Below are 13,341 nucleotides of genomic sequence, written 5' to 3' on the forward strand. Positions count from 1 at the left end.
GGAGCAGGAGCTGGCTGGGCCAGAGCAGGGGGGAGGCTCAGAGGGGCAGGAGGGGATGCTGACAGAGGGAGCGGAGGCTCTGAGAGGTGCCACTGCTCAGGGTGTTGGGCTTACACACAGGAGGTGCCCTATCTGCCCCCACCCAGCCAGGATGGGAAATGTCCTGTGACCCCCCAACACCCAGGAAATGGGGTGAAGGCACAGGCATGTGGGTTGGGGCCCGGGACAGAAACGACTATGCAGGCGGCGTACTGGACGCAGTCGTTTTATTGAAAAGGAAACAGAAATGGAACCAGAACGACCCGAGCCTCTGGGGGAGAAATACAGAGCAGTCATGTCAAGACACAAATTCCTGCAAGCCCAGCCCACGCGCGGCGGGTCGTGTAAATCCACAGCCCCAGGCAGCAGAGCATGGGGCTGGGCACGCCTCTCGTCTGCAGACCTTCCACGTCAGACGCCGTAAGGACACGAAACACACGCCCACTCATGCGGACACAGATGCACACGCGTTTGTCAGAGAGCAAAGTGCGCTGCAGAGTGGCCCCTCCAAGGCTGCGCGTTGCAGACACAGGCCGGGCGTGTGGGGCGCACGTGGGCCTCCAGGCTTCCCTACTCACAGGCTGACGAGAATTCCTTTACACACACACAACGCAAGCAGGGCCCCGGCACCCCGAGCCGGGGAGAGGGATACACAAAATGGACTGGCCACTGCCTTTGGTCTGAGAGGCCCTGGGGCCCCGAGGGTTCAGAGGTTTGAGAAAACAGGCAGGAAGGATGGCAGCGAGCAGCTTCCCGACGAGTAACCATGGTTGGGGTCCGCAGCTGGGTGCCCCCCGAGGTCTGGGTTCTCTGCCACCAGGGCCCTGCTGGGGGCTGCAGCAGGTCGGCACGTGTGTGTGGAGAGAAGGTCAGGAGCCCAGCTGCCTGTCAGGCCTCCTGCAGCTCAGAGCTCTCCCTCTGGATCACAGCAGTTGCCGCCGCCGCCGGGGAGCTGGCCTGTGTGTAGATGACCATGCTGGTCAGCTGCTCAGGGGCCCCGGCGTCGGCGCTCAGGGGGGCCCCGGAGGGCAGGCCCTCAGGGGAGCCAGCCGTCTCAATGACTGTATGTGCGTAGAGGCCGGCCTCCTCGTGCAGGCCGGGGGGCAGCTCGGTGACAATGTAGTGCGTGGCCCCCTCGGGGAAGCCGCCGGCCGACTCCTGGACCATGGCCTGGACCAGCTCCTCGGTGACGATGATCTGCGAGACCTCGCCGTCCGACTCTACCAGGTCCATGTGCTCGGCTGGGCTCCGCAGGCTGCGCGGACCTGCCTCCTGCATGACGAGCTGCGCCCCCTCCCGCGCCACCATGTGCACGGCGCCCCCTTCGTGCACGATGAACTGGGTGGCGCCCTCATGCAGCAGCTGGTCGGCAGTGGTGGCGTCGCAGACGGCCAGCTGCAGCACGTCCTGCACCACCTTCCTGAAGGCCACCTGCGCCCTCTCCTGGGGGGTCAGCAGGCCTGAGGGCCGGACCACCTGGGCCACCAGCTCCACGGGCTCCAGCTCAGCTGGGCCGCCCTGCACGTCCGGGAAGAGGGGCAGCTCAGGGGCCTCAGGGACCCCGGGGGCAGAGCTGGCCTCCTGGCCAGGCACCTGGATCAGCAGGTCCCTGTGACCGCACCTGCTCTTCTCCTCTCGGCCCGCCCGGCCTTCAGCCTCGCCCAGTTCCGAGACAGCACAAAGCAGTGCGTCCAGGGCCGAGGAGTCGGGCGGCGCCACGCTGGCCTCGGCCAGGCTGACCATCTCCTGCTTGGCCACCTGCTGGAGCAGGGTCCCGTTGGCACCCAGAGGCCCGCCGTCCCTGTCGCAGCCCTCCCCTGAGCCCCCAACCACGAGCACCTGCTCTGGGAGCAGCGGGCTGGGTGTTGCGCCCTGGCTGGTGGAGACGACCTGGCCATCTTCCCGGAGGTGCAGCACACGGGCCACCTGCCCGGCCATCGCCAGCGTCTGCAGGGTGGTGGCAGCTGCCTCCTCCACCGAGGCATCGATGGCAAAGTCCCCGTCGTAGCCCTGGATGATGATGAGCTGCTGGAGCTGCTGGGCCGCAGCTGGTGGCCGGCGGCCACTCCGCAGGGGCATGTCCTTGGCCGGGGCCTCATCAGCCAAGGTAGCCGCAGTGAAGGGACTGTCTGTCTCCACGAAGGCTGCGCCCTGCCCCTTCAGCCGGCACTCGTAGGACTTGGAGACGATGCCTGCAGAGACAGCGACCGGTTAGTGCTCAGACCCAGGCCACACAGCTACTGACTGACACTCACACAGACCCTTGGTGGGCAGACCCCTTAGGGCACTACTGACCTCAGAGTCTTTTAGAAGCTGAGCTGCCGAGCCTGGTCCCTTCATTTACTCCCAACAGAGCCCTGCACACCCTACTCAAACAGCCCGGTGGCCCCAAGCTCACTGCGACCCCAGTGCACTGTGTCCTCCATCTCTGGGCAGTGGTGAAGTCACATGGTGAGGGGCCAGGAAGACACGAGGCTGGAGAGGGGTGGATCCCCCATGATGTCTGCCACGCCCCCTCCCTCCACATTACTGTTGTGGGTTGGTCTTAACATGCGAAAGGACCTGCATGCCCGAGAAGCCCTGTCTCGGAGTTCACGGAGCAGGGGCTGGCTCTTGCAAGGAGAGTCCCTGCTCCCCTCCCCCGATCCACAGGGAGGCAGGACCATCTCTGGTGGGTAGAGAACTAGCATGTTGGTCGTGAGGTCGCCACTCCTCGGGAGCCCGGAAGGTCGGCTGGTCTGATGGCCACAGGGCCCAGGCCCTTCTGCCGCACAAGAGCACCTCTTTCCAGAGTAGGTTGGTAGGCAGCCTGGGTCTGCCCGATCCCACGGGGACCCCTGCTCACTGCAAACCCCACACAGGGGCCAGCAAACAAAGGCCTTGTTTGGAACGAGGCAGTCTCTCAAAGTTCACAGACACGGAATTAACAGACCACTGCACATCCTCGCCAGCCTTTGGCGCCCCTCGGGTGGTGTGTCCTGGCGTGAACACTTGCTTGCTCACTGCTGTGCGCACCCCACCCTCTGGGTGTAGCTGCGGGCCTGTGCCGCCCACAGGGGCCTGCATTCTGCGCCAAGCATGCAGCGGGGCCTCCGCTGTAGCCACGGGATGGCGCTCTTCCCCCTGCCTGCCTGCGCTCACCATGGTATCACACGTGGGCCCTCCGTCCATTCCTGAGTTCAGAGTCATTTTCTGTCTAGCCCAGTCTAGTCCTGGCAGGGGAAGGATGGGAGTGAGGCCTTTGGAAACCCACACAAAGCAGCACAAGAGGGCACCTGGGCACACCATGTCAAGAAGGTGGGGGGGGCGCGCACGATTCTCAGAGAGTCCTGCCATGAGGCTGAGGAGGGTAGAAGTGTCCCTGGAAGCTGGCAGCCCTGCGTGCCAGTGACGCTGCTCTCCAGGACACACCGAGTCTGTGTGAACGCATAGGTGGGGGCACCAACCACTTCCCACAGGCAGCAGAGCCATGTGGGCAGTCAGTGCTGTCACGGGGGCCGGGGAGTCTGCACCTCGGCTGTCCCAGCACCTACACACAGTTCATAAATGCCGCTACTGGTCAGTGTTTGATTCAGCAATTTAATAACCTGGCCTGCTGTCAGCACTGCTCTGAAGAATAGCGCCTATAAAATGTAACAGCCTCAATCAGACTGAAGACGCTGCACCCACTGACTGACGCTCACCCCCCCCACCCCCCCGCCAAGGCATCATGAATTAATGCTGCATGGGCGATGGAGAAGTTCAAGTGTCACTTAAACTAAGGTGAGTCTCACCCGCCCTGCTGTGCTGGGCACAGGCTGGGCACCCTGGCTTCCGTGCCCGAGTCACAGGTGTGGAGCAGTCACAAGGGTGCACTGGGTCTCGGACTGCTAACAGGAGATCTGTACCTCGCCCGTCTCCTGGGCTCTGCTTTTTGGGGGGTGGGGGGCGGGCAGCACCCCGTAGGGCCTGTGCTGGGGACAGAGACCACACTCTGCTCCTGGCGCTAAGTACTCCTAGCTCACAACCTGGCTGGCGTGGAATGGTTCTGGGCACTTGAGACTTTGCCTCACCTTTCCCTGCCTCCCTTAGCCTCCCCTCTAAGGTGACCGCCTCCGGAGCTGGGAGGCACCGAGCCCACCTTGTGGGGCTGGCGGGGTGGCCTGGGAGAGACCCCCGCCCCTACACCTTGCTAAGGGCCGCAGGATGCTGCCTGCTAGCCCCCGGGAAGCGGCAAGCAGGGCGGGCACCTGATGGCTGGGCCTGCGGTTCTTTTGTTACTGTCGTCGTTTCCCCACAGAATAAATACCTTATGCTTTCGTTAAGCTTACATTTAATTAAAATGTACAGAATTTGTGCCGTAAATGCGAATGAAACATATAAAACAAGGGCCCCCTCTCTCGAAGGCGTACATTGTGAATGAAAAATGTCATTACAGACTAAAAAATTTTGCAGTAAACAGGGTCTACAGAGAGAAGTTTCCCTGTAATGACATCCATAAACCACACAAATGGCACTTTTAGTACCATCCTGAATCTGGCATGTTCTGTACTCTACACACAATCTAAATGGTCTGATCATAGCGCATAATACTCCATTGGGTTTATAGAACAATCAATGTTCCATAAAATGATGTATTTATCCAATAGTAGGCCCAGCAGTTATTGGCGTTTGACATTGCGCGGCCGGCCCCTCCCCCTCGCGGGCGCCCGGCTGCAGCACGATCTCGCACGACTTCAACAACTTCATGTCATCAGTGTCAAGCCGTTTGTTGAAGCCGCGGAATGGCTTAGGGAAGGAAAAGGAGAAGGGAGGGGTGTGTGTTGGGGACCAACCTAGTAATAAAAATTCATGGAATTTCCAGGAGCCTGAAAACGGATGACAAGGGAAAGGTCACAGGGTGTCCCTACTACGGGGGTCAGGGGTGGCCGGCAGTTCTGGAGCTGAAAGCTGATTTCATGCATCGTGTAGCAGATAAAGACGGCGTTACCGAGCCGTTGCGGGCGTGCTGCCTAATACGGTGGGAGAGCCGGGGCTAATGCGACGTGAAAGTGGCCGCGCTGCTACCAGCCAGCACTTCCTGTCCGGTCCACGATTTCACGCACTCCCTACAATCCCACGAAATGCTGGGTGCTGCGGGTGCAGTCCCCGGGGCCGGCAGCATGGGTGTCTGGGTGTCGTATTCAGCAGGATGCTACTTGGGGAGGGTGGGGGGCTGTTGGGCCTCAGCGAGAGCCCTGCCCCAGGAAAGGCCTAGAAAGACTCCTGCTCGGTGCCACAATTTGGGGGCCCTGCGGCTCCTGGCTCCACATAGTTTTCCTCAGCTTCACTTTTAAGATGTAATTTTAACAGGGGTGTTAAGAAATCATACTTAGTGTCTATTAAAGTGAAACAATATTAGCAGGTTATGCTAATAAATTAGAGCCATATATTTTAATGTCACAAAAGCTTGTAAGTTTCCAAGTGAAAGCAGGTAAAATGACAAATTAAAATTCAATGAAATATAACCTTTCTGAGGTTTCAAAGCAGGGAATAAATTATTCTTACAGTAGCAGGCACCAATAGTCTAGCCAGTCAAATCAATACTGATAACAACTGTATCATGTATTCATTTCACAGACAACAGTAACTACCTGGGGTTCCGGCAGGTCACCCCAAGACGAGCTCGCACCCGACTCTGAACCTCCCGTGTGAATGCTGGCTTCCCAGCACCCTGCGCCTCTCGCAGTGTGAACCTCCACCTGGTCCTGTGGGGCTTAGGGACCCGTTGGGGGCCAAGGAAAGGGGGCCAGGCTGACAGGGGACTGAGAAAAGGGGAGATGGGACCTTTCCGCCTCACAGTCCAATCACTACGTGACAGTAAGGCGTGGCACATACCACGTGCCATGGAGTAACACATCAGGGGTCTGCACAGCGTGCCTGGTCACCAGGTGTGCTACGTGCACAAAGTATGGGGCTTGTGGGTTTTCAGTTTTGTGATGTTAGAGACCAAACCACGCCTCGGTTATTTTCAAGGATTAGAAATGGCAACTTGGTCACTGTTACTAAAAACAGTTTAAAATTAAAACTAGTGAGGTTATCTGTGACACCAGATTAAGGTCGGCTAGTCTTGTGTGCCAAGTTCAATACAGGAGCTGTACTTCACAGCACAGCTGTGCTCCAGCCGGCCTGGTGATATCTGAAATATATCACAACCCCATCTCTGCATGGACATATCGCGGTGTCCTGCTTGGTGCCCTCTCCACGGAGGCTGCGGTGCCGAAGGTGAGGTGAGAGCACACACTAGCCAGGGCATCGTCCCGTGCACCACCCTCTACAAGGGAAACCCAGGAATGCACCTCATCTCAGCTTGGAAACCCGTAACCCTCCAGGTCCCTAACTTCACCAAGAACAGTGTCCGTGAGCCAGAAGGCCCCCAGGGTCCCTGGGGAGTGATGGACAGAGACCGTGCTTCACCTCTGCAGTCACCGGCTCTTGGCCCGTGGACGGGGCAGCCAGGCCCACACCATCATTCTCAGCACAGGGAGACAGACGCACTAATCTCACTCAGGAGCCGTGTCCTGTAGAGTCTGGACAGCTTTGTGGAGAGGTGGGTAGGGGGTCAGAGCCTTAGTTCTGTCCCTGCCGCTGCAGGGGCGTGGCCCCCATGGAGAATGTGCCCCATCTCCATCCGACGCGCAGGGTTGGCACCCCTCTCATCGTTCAGGCATCTCTGAGAACAGCGCTTCCCAGTCCCAGGAGAAGAACCAGGCAGGGGGGCGGGGATGGGCCCTGCAGGTCCCCAATCTGCCCGGGTAAGGCGACCAGCCAGGGGCAGTGTGTGGGGTCCGGGGAGGGCATGCAGCCTTGGGGACTGTGATGCGAGTGCGTGGTGACCCTGCCTCACCCAAGGACCCTGCCCTGCTGCAGGGAGAGCACAGGCGGGGGTCCCCAGGCTGAGGGAGAGGCCTATGGGACCTTGCTCTGTCCTTTGAGAACAACGGCCGGCTGGTGGGGGCGAGCAAATGCTAGGTTGTCACCATGAGGCCCAGCCCTTGCTCTGGGCAGGGCGGGCGATGGAACAAACCCACAGGCACTGCTCAAGGTCAAGGGCCAGCACAAGAGAACCCGGTCCTCGAGTGGTGCAGCGTGTCCATGCCAGTGGGCGCTCCCTCCACACCTGGCTGGACGAGGCCAGGCCCCCAGCAGTGCCGTGTCCCTGCACCGACACCTGCCGCAGACAAAGCCTGAGGTCTGCCACCTGTCTAGTACAGGCCTGGGCTGACACCCCACAACGCCGATGGAGTACAGAGACCGAGCAACTGAGGAGCTGTGGGCTGGGCTTCGGGCTGCTCATGGAAGGGTCAGCAGCTCAAGCCCACCAGATGCTCCTCTGCAGAAAGACGAGGTTGTCTGCTCCCACAGAGATTCACAGTTTCAGAAGCCCGGTGTGGGTCACTCTGAATCCGCGGACTTGGTGGCAGTGGGGGTTCTTCTGGGTGGGAAGAGACTATGGATCATCTCAACATCAAAGGCCAAAGCAAGGTCGAAGGTTGACAGTAAAACAGTCCCATGAAGTTCAGGGTGAACTGGAAACAATGAAAATCAGTCCATGAGATCCAGGGTCTGACCCTGAGCCTACCCCATTGATCGGAGAGACCTTGTAAGGCACAGACATGCCTCAGTGAATGCTGCTGATTAAAGACCAGATGAACTGTGGCTTGACTCAAGAAAAGCATTCTTTAAAAAAAAATCATTTTATGAGGGGCTCATACAACTCTTATTACAATCCATACATACATCAATTGTGTAAAGCACATTTATACATTCATTGCCCTCATCCTTCTCAAAACATTTGCTCTCCACTTAAGCCCCTGGCATAAATTATTATTTTGTCATGTCTTATACTTGTCCGACGTCTCCCTTCATCCACTTTTCTACTGTCTGTTCCCCAGGGAGGAGGTCACATGTAGATCCTTGTCATCGGTTCCCCCTTTCCACCCCACTCACCCTCTACCCTCCCAGTAAGGAAAGCATTCTTGAGGAAAGCAAAGGGTCAGGAATCGGCGGGAGAAGGCAGGCCACAGTGGATGGCAGAAGAGCTGGGCAGCTGCTCTGCCCTGAAGAGCAGTTACAGGGAGTGGAAGAAACAGAGTAAGAGGCAGGTTTCAAGGGCATCTGAGAAGACACACGGCAACTGAAGCCTGCAGACGTGGAATTACAACACCGAAAGGGACGGGCATGCTTGGACTGAGGAGAAAAAACAGAGCCTCGCATTGTCATGTTGAAGGATTCTGTGGGCAAAATGTAGAATGAAGCAGGAAGCATCCGAGAAACCAGAAGTAATACACAGACTCACTGTAGCACAGAAACATTTCAAGAGATAGCATAAGATCAAAAACCAATGGCATTGAAGGAATAAGTCCAAGCTATACTGAAAGAATTAGCTAAAAAACAAAATAAAAAGCAAGGCTCCAGGAATTTCCAGACCCAAATGAAATGTTCCAACAAGCGGATGAAGCACTGGAAGCACTCAGCATTCTGTGCCAAGCAATCTGGCCTACTGACCAGGGGAGGGCCACATCTGTGTCCTCTCCAGTGGCCGTGCATCAAGGAGCTGCCAGAGAGTCAAGCCAGCCTCAGAAGAAGGCATGGGATGTGGCTGTCACTGCCGATGCCGTGAGAATCGTGGCTGAAGGCAGGGAAGATCAGGAAAACATTGACGTACATTTTAATGACTATTCAAAAGCAGTCAGTCGTGTGCATCACAAAAAACGACAGGTCACTTTGAGAAAAATGGGGATTCCAGAGTACTTCATGGGGCTCATGATAAACATGGACCAAGAGGCAATGATCTGAATGTTACAAGGGGCAATGGACAGTTTAACTCCATCTGCATGCTCAGCAGATAATCCGGGACACTGGATTGATTGTATGCTGAGGAAAAGAGCATCGGGATTGGGGGAAGGCTCATTTTATAGCCTGATATGCAGATCACACCTCTTGCTTGCTGAAATTGAAGAGGACTTGAAGCAATTGCTGAAGATGATTGGAGAATACAGCTCTCAGCAAGGTTCACAACTCATTCCATCCCCCCTAAATCCTTCACCACTAGATCAGTAAGAAACGCATGGTCCGGAGTCTATGTAGAACAGACTGAAGTAGTCAAGGATCCCATTGTGCGTGGACCTCCAATCGACGCCCTCGGAAGCAGCAGTGAGAAACCAAATGGTGCACCTACGGCATCGGGCAACGTTGCTGCCAAAGTCCTCTCTAAAGAGCTGACGAGCAAGGATGTGCCTTTGAAGAGTCAGGTGTGCACGACAGTTTCAACTGCTCTATGTGCATGGGAAAGTGGGACAAGGAGTTGGGAAGACCACCATAGAATCGATGCATTTAAATTATGGTGTTGGCAAGGAATATCGAGAGTGTCATAAACTACCAGAAGAACCAGTAAATCTATCTTGGAAGAAGTCCACCTGGAACACTCCTTAGAAGCCGGTCCCTGGAGAGACCAGAAAGACCAGTCCATGCAAGAGGACATAATGCTTACTAGCAAAGTGCAGAGTCAGCAGAAAAGGGGCAGGCCGTCAAGGAGATGGATGGACACAGCAGCTAAAACAATGGGCTCATAACAATTGTGAGGATGGAGCAGGACTGGGACTTGTCGTGAAGTCACGACATCAAGCACACCTTCACATCTCCAAGGTCCCCGGGTTTGTTGACCTCTCTTATATAAGCATATCCACACATACCCATCCGTTCATGTATCATCACGGTCACCCCGAATAAAGGGGCTGCCCAGTGCTCACAGAGATGCTCCCCAGGTGGCCCACTGGAGACAGCCTTGGATAAGGTGTAGGAAAGAAAAACTCAGGATGTGTCACCATGGCCCCTTTCCCTGGAATTCCCACAGCCACACGCATGAAGGCTGCTTACCTGGCCCAGTGTGAGGAACGCAGGGCCACCAAGGGTGCAGAGGCAGGCTTCCTGAGCTCAGCCCCAGGCAGGAAGAGCGAGGAGGGGCCCCTCCCTGTCCTCCCCGGCTTCTCTGTGATGGACAGATGCCGCAGGAGGAAAAAGCAACCAAGACTAGATTCTGGCTCCTGCAGCATTCAGTAGCCCCCAGAGTTCAACGGTACAATGACAGGTAAGAGGTTTCGCGTCCCTTCCTGAAATTTAAACACAGTACAGGCTCAAACTCAAAGTTTTCATAAATTCACACTTACACACTGATGTACACGTAAAAAGTGCACATGGGTGAACATTTAAACACACATGCACTAGTCCTGGTGGCGCAGTGGTTACACAGAGATGTGAACGGGACAAGAGAGTACTGCGTGGTTAGAATCAGGAAAGGGGAGTGCAATCTGTAAAGTGAGCAAACCACCAGAGGAAGCTGATTCTATGAAGAAAAACTGGCATCAGGGCTGGAGGAAGGCTTGTTGACCCCCGCAGAGGACACAGCCCTGCTCGCTGAGAGGGGAGGGGACTAGAAGCCCTTGCTTACGAAGAACATTCTAGACTGCGGCCTTCAAGTCAATGTAAAGAAAACCAAAATCTGCACATCTGGACCGGGAGGTGACATCACGATCACAGGTTGTTTGGAAAGTCAAAGATCAATCAATGCTCATGGAAGCAGCAGTCAAGACATCAAAAGATGCACTGCATGTGTTCAATCTGCTGCACAAAATCTCTTCAGAGTACTGAAAGGCAAGGCTATGACCCTGAGGAGGGAGGTGTGCCTGACTCAAGCCATGGTGTTTTCCCACTGCCTCACGTGCATGCGAAGACGGAAGAAGGATGGACGCATTTGAATTGTGGTGCTGGAGAAGAACACTGAAGGTACCATGGGCTGCTAAAAGGCCAGACTGATCTGTCTTGGAAGGAGTGAGCAACGAGGGCTAGACTTCGTCTCACATACCCTGGCCATGTTTTCAGGAGAGACCAGTCCCTGGAGAAGGCCATGCTGTCTGGTAAAGCCAAGGGGCCAGGAAACAGAGGAAGGTGGACTGAGAAGAGCCCTGGTGATCAACTGGTTTCAGGGGCAGTGGATTCTTGAATGTGTCTCTTCTCACCAGTTTTCCCTTTCCCTGGCTGGGTCTGGTAAGACAGTGGGGGAGGGTACTAATGGGAGGCACCTGTACGCAACTGTGAATAGGATTCTCTGGAATGCCACCCTGCTGGGTATAAAATGAGCCCTCTGGACCCCCAATCCCTGTGCAGTGAACGTCCTGGACCCAGACATCCAAAGAGGAGGTCTCAGTGTTAAGCCAGACCGTCAGAGCAGCAGCAGCAGAACCAGTAGCCAGAGCACAGGGAAGGAGGTTGGTTGTGCTGACACGTGGGGGTGGAGCTAGTGTCTTCAGTCTGAGGCTTACTGGAGTCTTGGAGTGCTGGTGGGCACCTTCCTCAGCGAGCTGGATCTGCTTGCTCCCAAGGCTTGAGCTGAATGTCATTTGGGTTGAAGCTTACAGCAGAATGGTACACCCTTTGGCGGTTTGTTAGCAGACTTGACAACTCAACCCCGAGCATTTCTCACCAGCATTACAACTTGTTAACGTCCTTAATAAACCCCTCCATCATCAATTGTGTCTGTGCATTTTGCTTAGCCATGATAATGGATATTAGAAACTAGGGTGGTAAAACAGAGAACATAAATTAAGACAGTGTAGTGGTTACAAGTTGGGCTATTAACTGCAAGGTCAGCATTTCAAAACCACCAGCTGCTCTGTGGGAGAAAGATGAGGCAATCTGCTCTCACAGATCTACCTCGCAGTCTTCGATGGCAGCAAGTTTATAGCTTAAGCCTTCAAGTGTTTAAAGGATTAATGAATGGAAATGGAATGGAGAACTTGGCTGTGAACAGCAGACCTGGGGGCCAGAGTTAAGCTGTAGAAACAGACCCTGCCTCTGAGAAGCTGATTCAGAAAATCAAACGTAACATTGCTGCCTAAGTCTCCGAGCAGAAAAGACAGGGCTCCCGCTCCCTGGGGGATGCAGGTAAGTAAGTCCCTGTCCTTGCTTTCACGTGCACTGATCCTGCAGCCACAGAAGCCTGCAGCAAACGGCCGGCTGGATGTCATGGACCTCTGACCCCCTGGGGTACAAAGCACGCCTGTGGGGTGGGAGAGAGGTTTAACATGGAGCTTGGTTCTAGCGCCATGATGGCAGTCTCTGGGCCAGTGTCCCAGCCCCACGGCACTCCTTCCACGGTACTTCAGGGCACTGATCTTGGTGTTCTGCCACACTGGTGGATGCTTCAAGGCTTATCAGTGGTCTATCAGCCCCCTGGCAGTGGGCCATAGCTCCATCATGGAGAGGCGGTGGCGGGGTGGCCTTGGTGCACTGCCCACCCTCCCCCAGAGCCAGGGCCTTGGAGTGGGGTGCTGTGAGCTTGGGCGTCTGCCTGGTGGCGTGCTCATGTCGGGTGTGTGGTCACGGACGCCGCTGCGTGGTGGACTCCGCTGCGTGGTGCCAAGGCTCAGCACGGGGGTGAAGCATGGGTCAGTGAGACACGTAGAGGAAGGCCTCTGGAGGCCCTGGCAGGTGTCTTCTTGTCAGGGGCCCCGTGTTTGGGGCTCTGTGACGCCAGTCACAGCCACTTCTGGTTTCCCTCATCCTTTCCCATCACCGTTCGCAGGTCAGTGCCCCTACACCCTCTGTTCCGCTGGTCTGAGCCCACCACGCTGCACAGCCTTTCACAGGCTTGGCAAGTTTTCATGGGAGCAGACTGCTCAGCTTTCTCCCGAGGAGCAGCAGGCACGTCTCTGGGGTTAAAAGTCCCACTCCCCCGACAGGGCTTGGGCCATTTCCCATGCTAACCAGCGATGGTCTCTGTGCATGTTCTGATCCAGATGTCTCACTGGTGGGGGGCAGCAGCATTGATCCCGTCCGTGGACGGACTTCTCACTCTTTGTCACTCTTGTCAGGGCTCATGGTGTGGCAGTGCGTATGGGGAACGAGTGGAGTTTTCTCCCGCTGGCAGAGTGACAGCCCACCGCCTGCACGCCCCACACACTGTACCTCCCCGCTCCTGTTCACCAGCACCCCCAGAGGCCTTAGAGCAGGGACCAGCACAGGCATGGGCGTCAGTGCCCATGGATCACCGTGATCAGGATACTTAGGTAAAACCAAACCCGCTGCCGCCGAGTTGATTCTGGCTCATAGCGCCTTCCACAGGCTCTTCCTGGTAGCAGCCAGCCCAGCCCCACTTCCCAGAAGCTGCTGCCCTCCATCCTCAGACCACCCAGGCTAGGGTTAGCAGCCCCCCCACCCCCCCTGCCCTGGGGCTTCCTAACAAGGCGTGCAATAATTCCAAAGGTTTGGAAATGCGGATGCAAA

At 56.2% G+C, this 13,341-nt stretch overlaps 1 protein-coding gene across 2 annotated transcripts in view; it reads right to left on the reverse strand.

The window, feature by feature from the left end:
- Window positions 1-266: 266 nt before the first annotated feature.
- Window positions 267-13,341, reverse strand: part of ZNF407 (zinc finger protein 407) — a 379,519-nt gene continuing 366,444 nt past the window's right edge. Inside the window, exon 9 of one of the 2 annotated variants that reach the window (XM_075533277.1) lies at window positions 267-2,231. In XM_075533277.1, the coding sequence (XP_075389392.1) occupies window positions 928-2,231 (1,304 nt within the window). In that variant the 3' untranslated portion in view covers window positions 267-927. The remainder of the gene's footprint in view (window positions 2,232-13,341) is intronic. The other variant, XM_075533278.1, reaches the window with a different exon arrangement.

This window comes from Tenrec ecaudatus, chromosome 15, assembly GCF_050624435.1.
Source record: "Tenrec ecaudatus isolate mTenEca1 chromosome 15, mTenEca1.hap1, whole genome shotgun sequence".
Taxonomy (NCBI): Eukaryota; Metazoa; Chordata; class Mammalia; order Afrosoricida; family Tenrecidae; genus Tenrec; species Tenrec ecaudatus.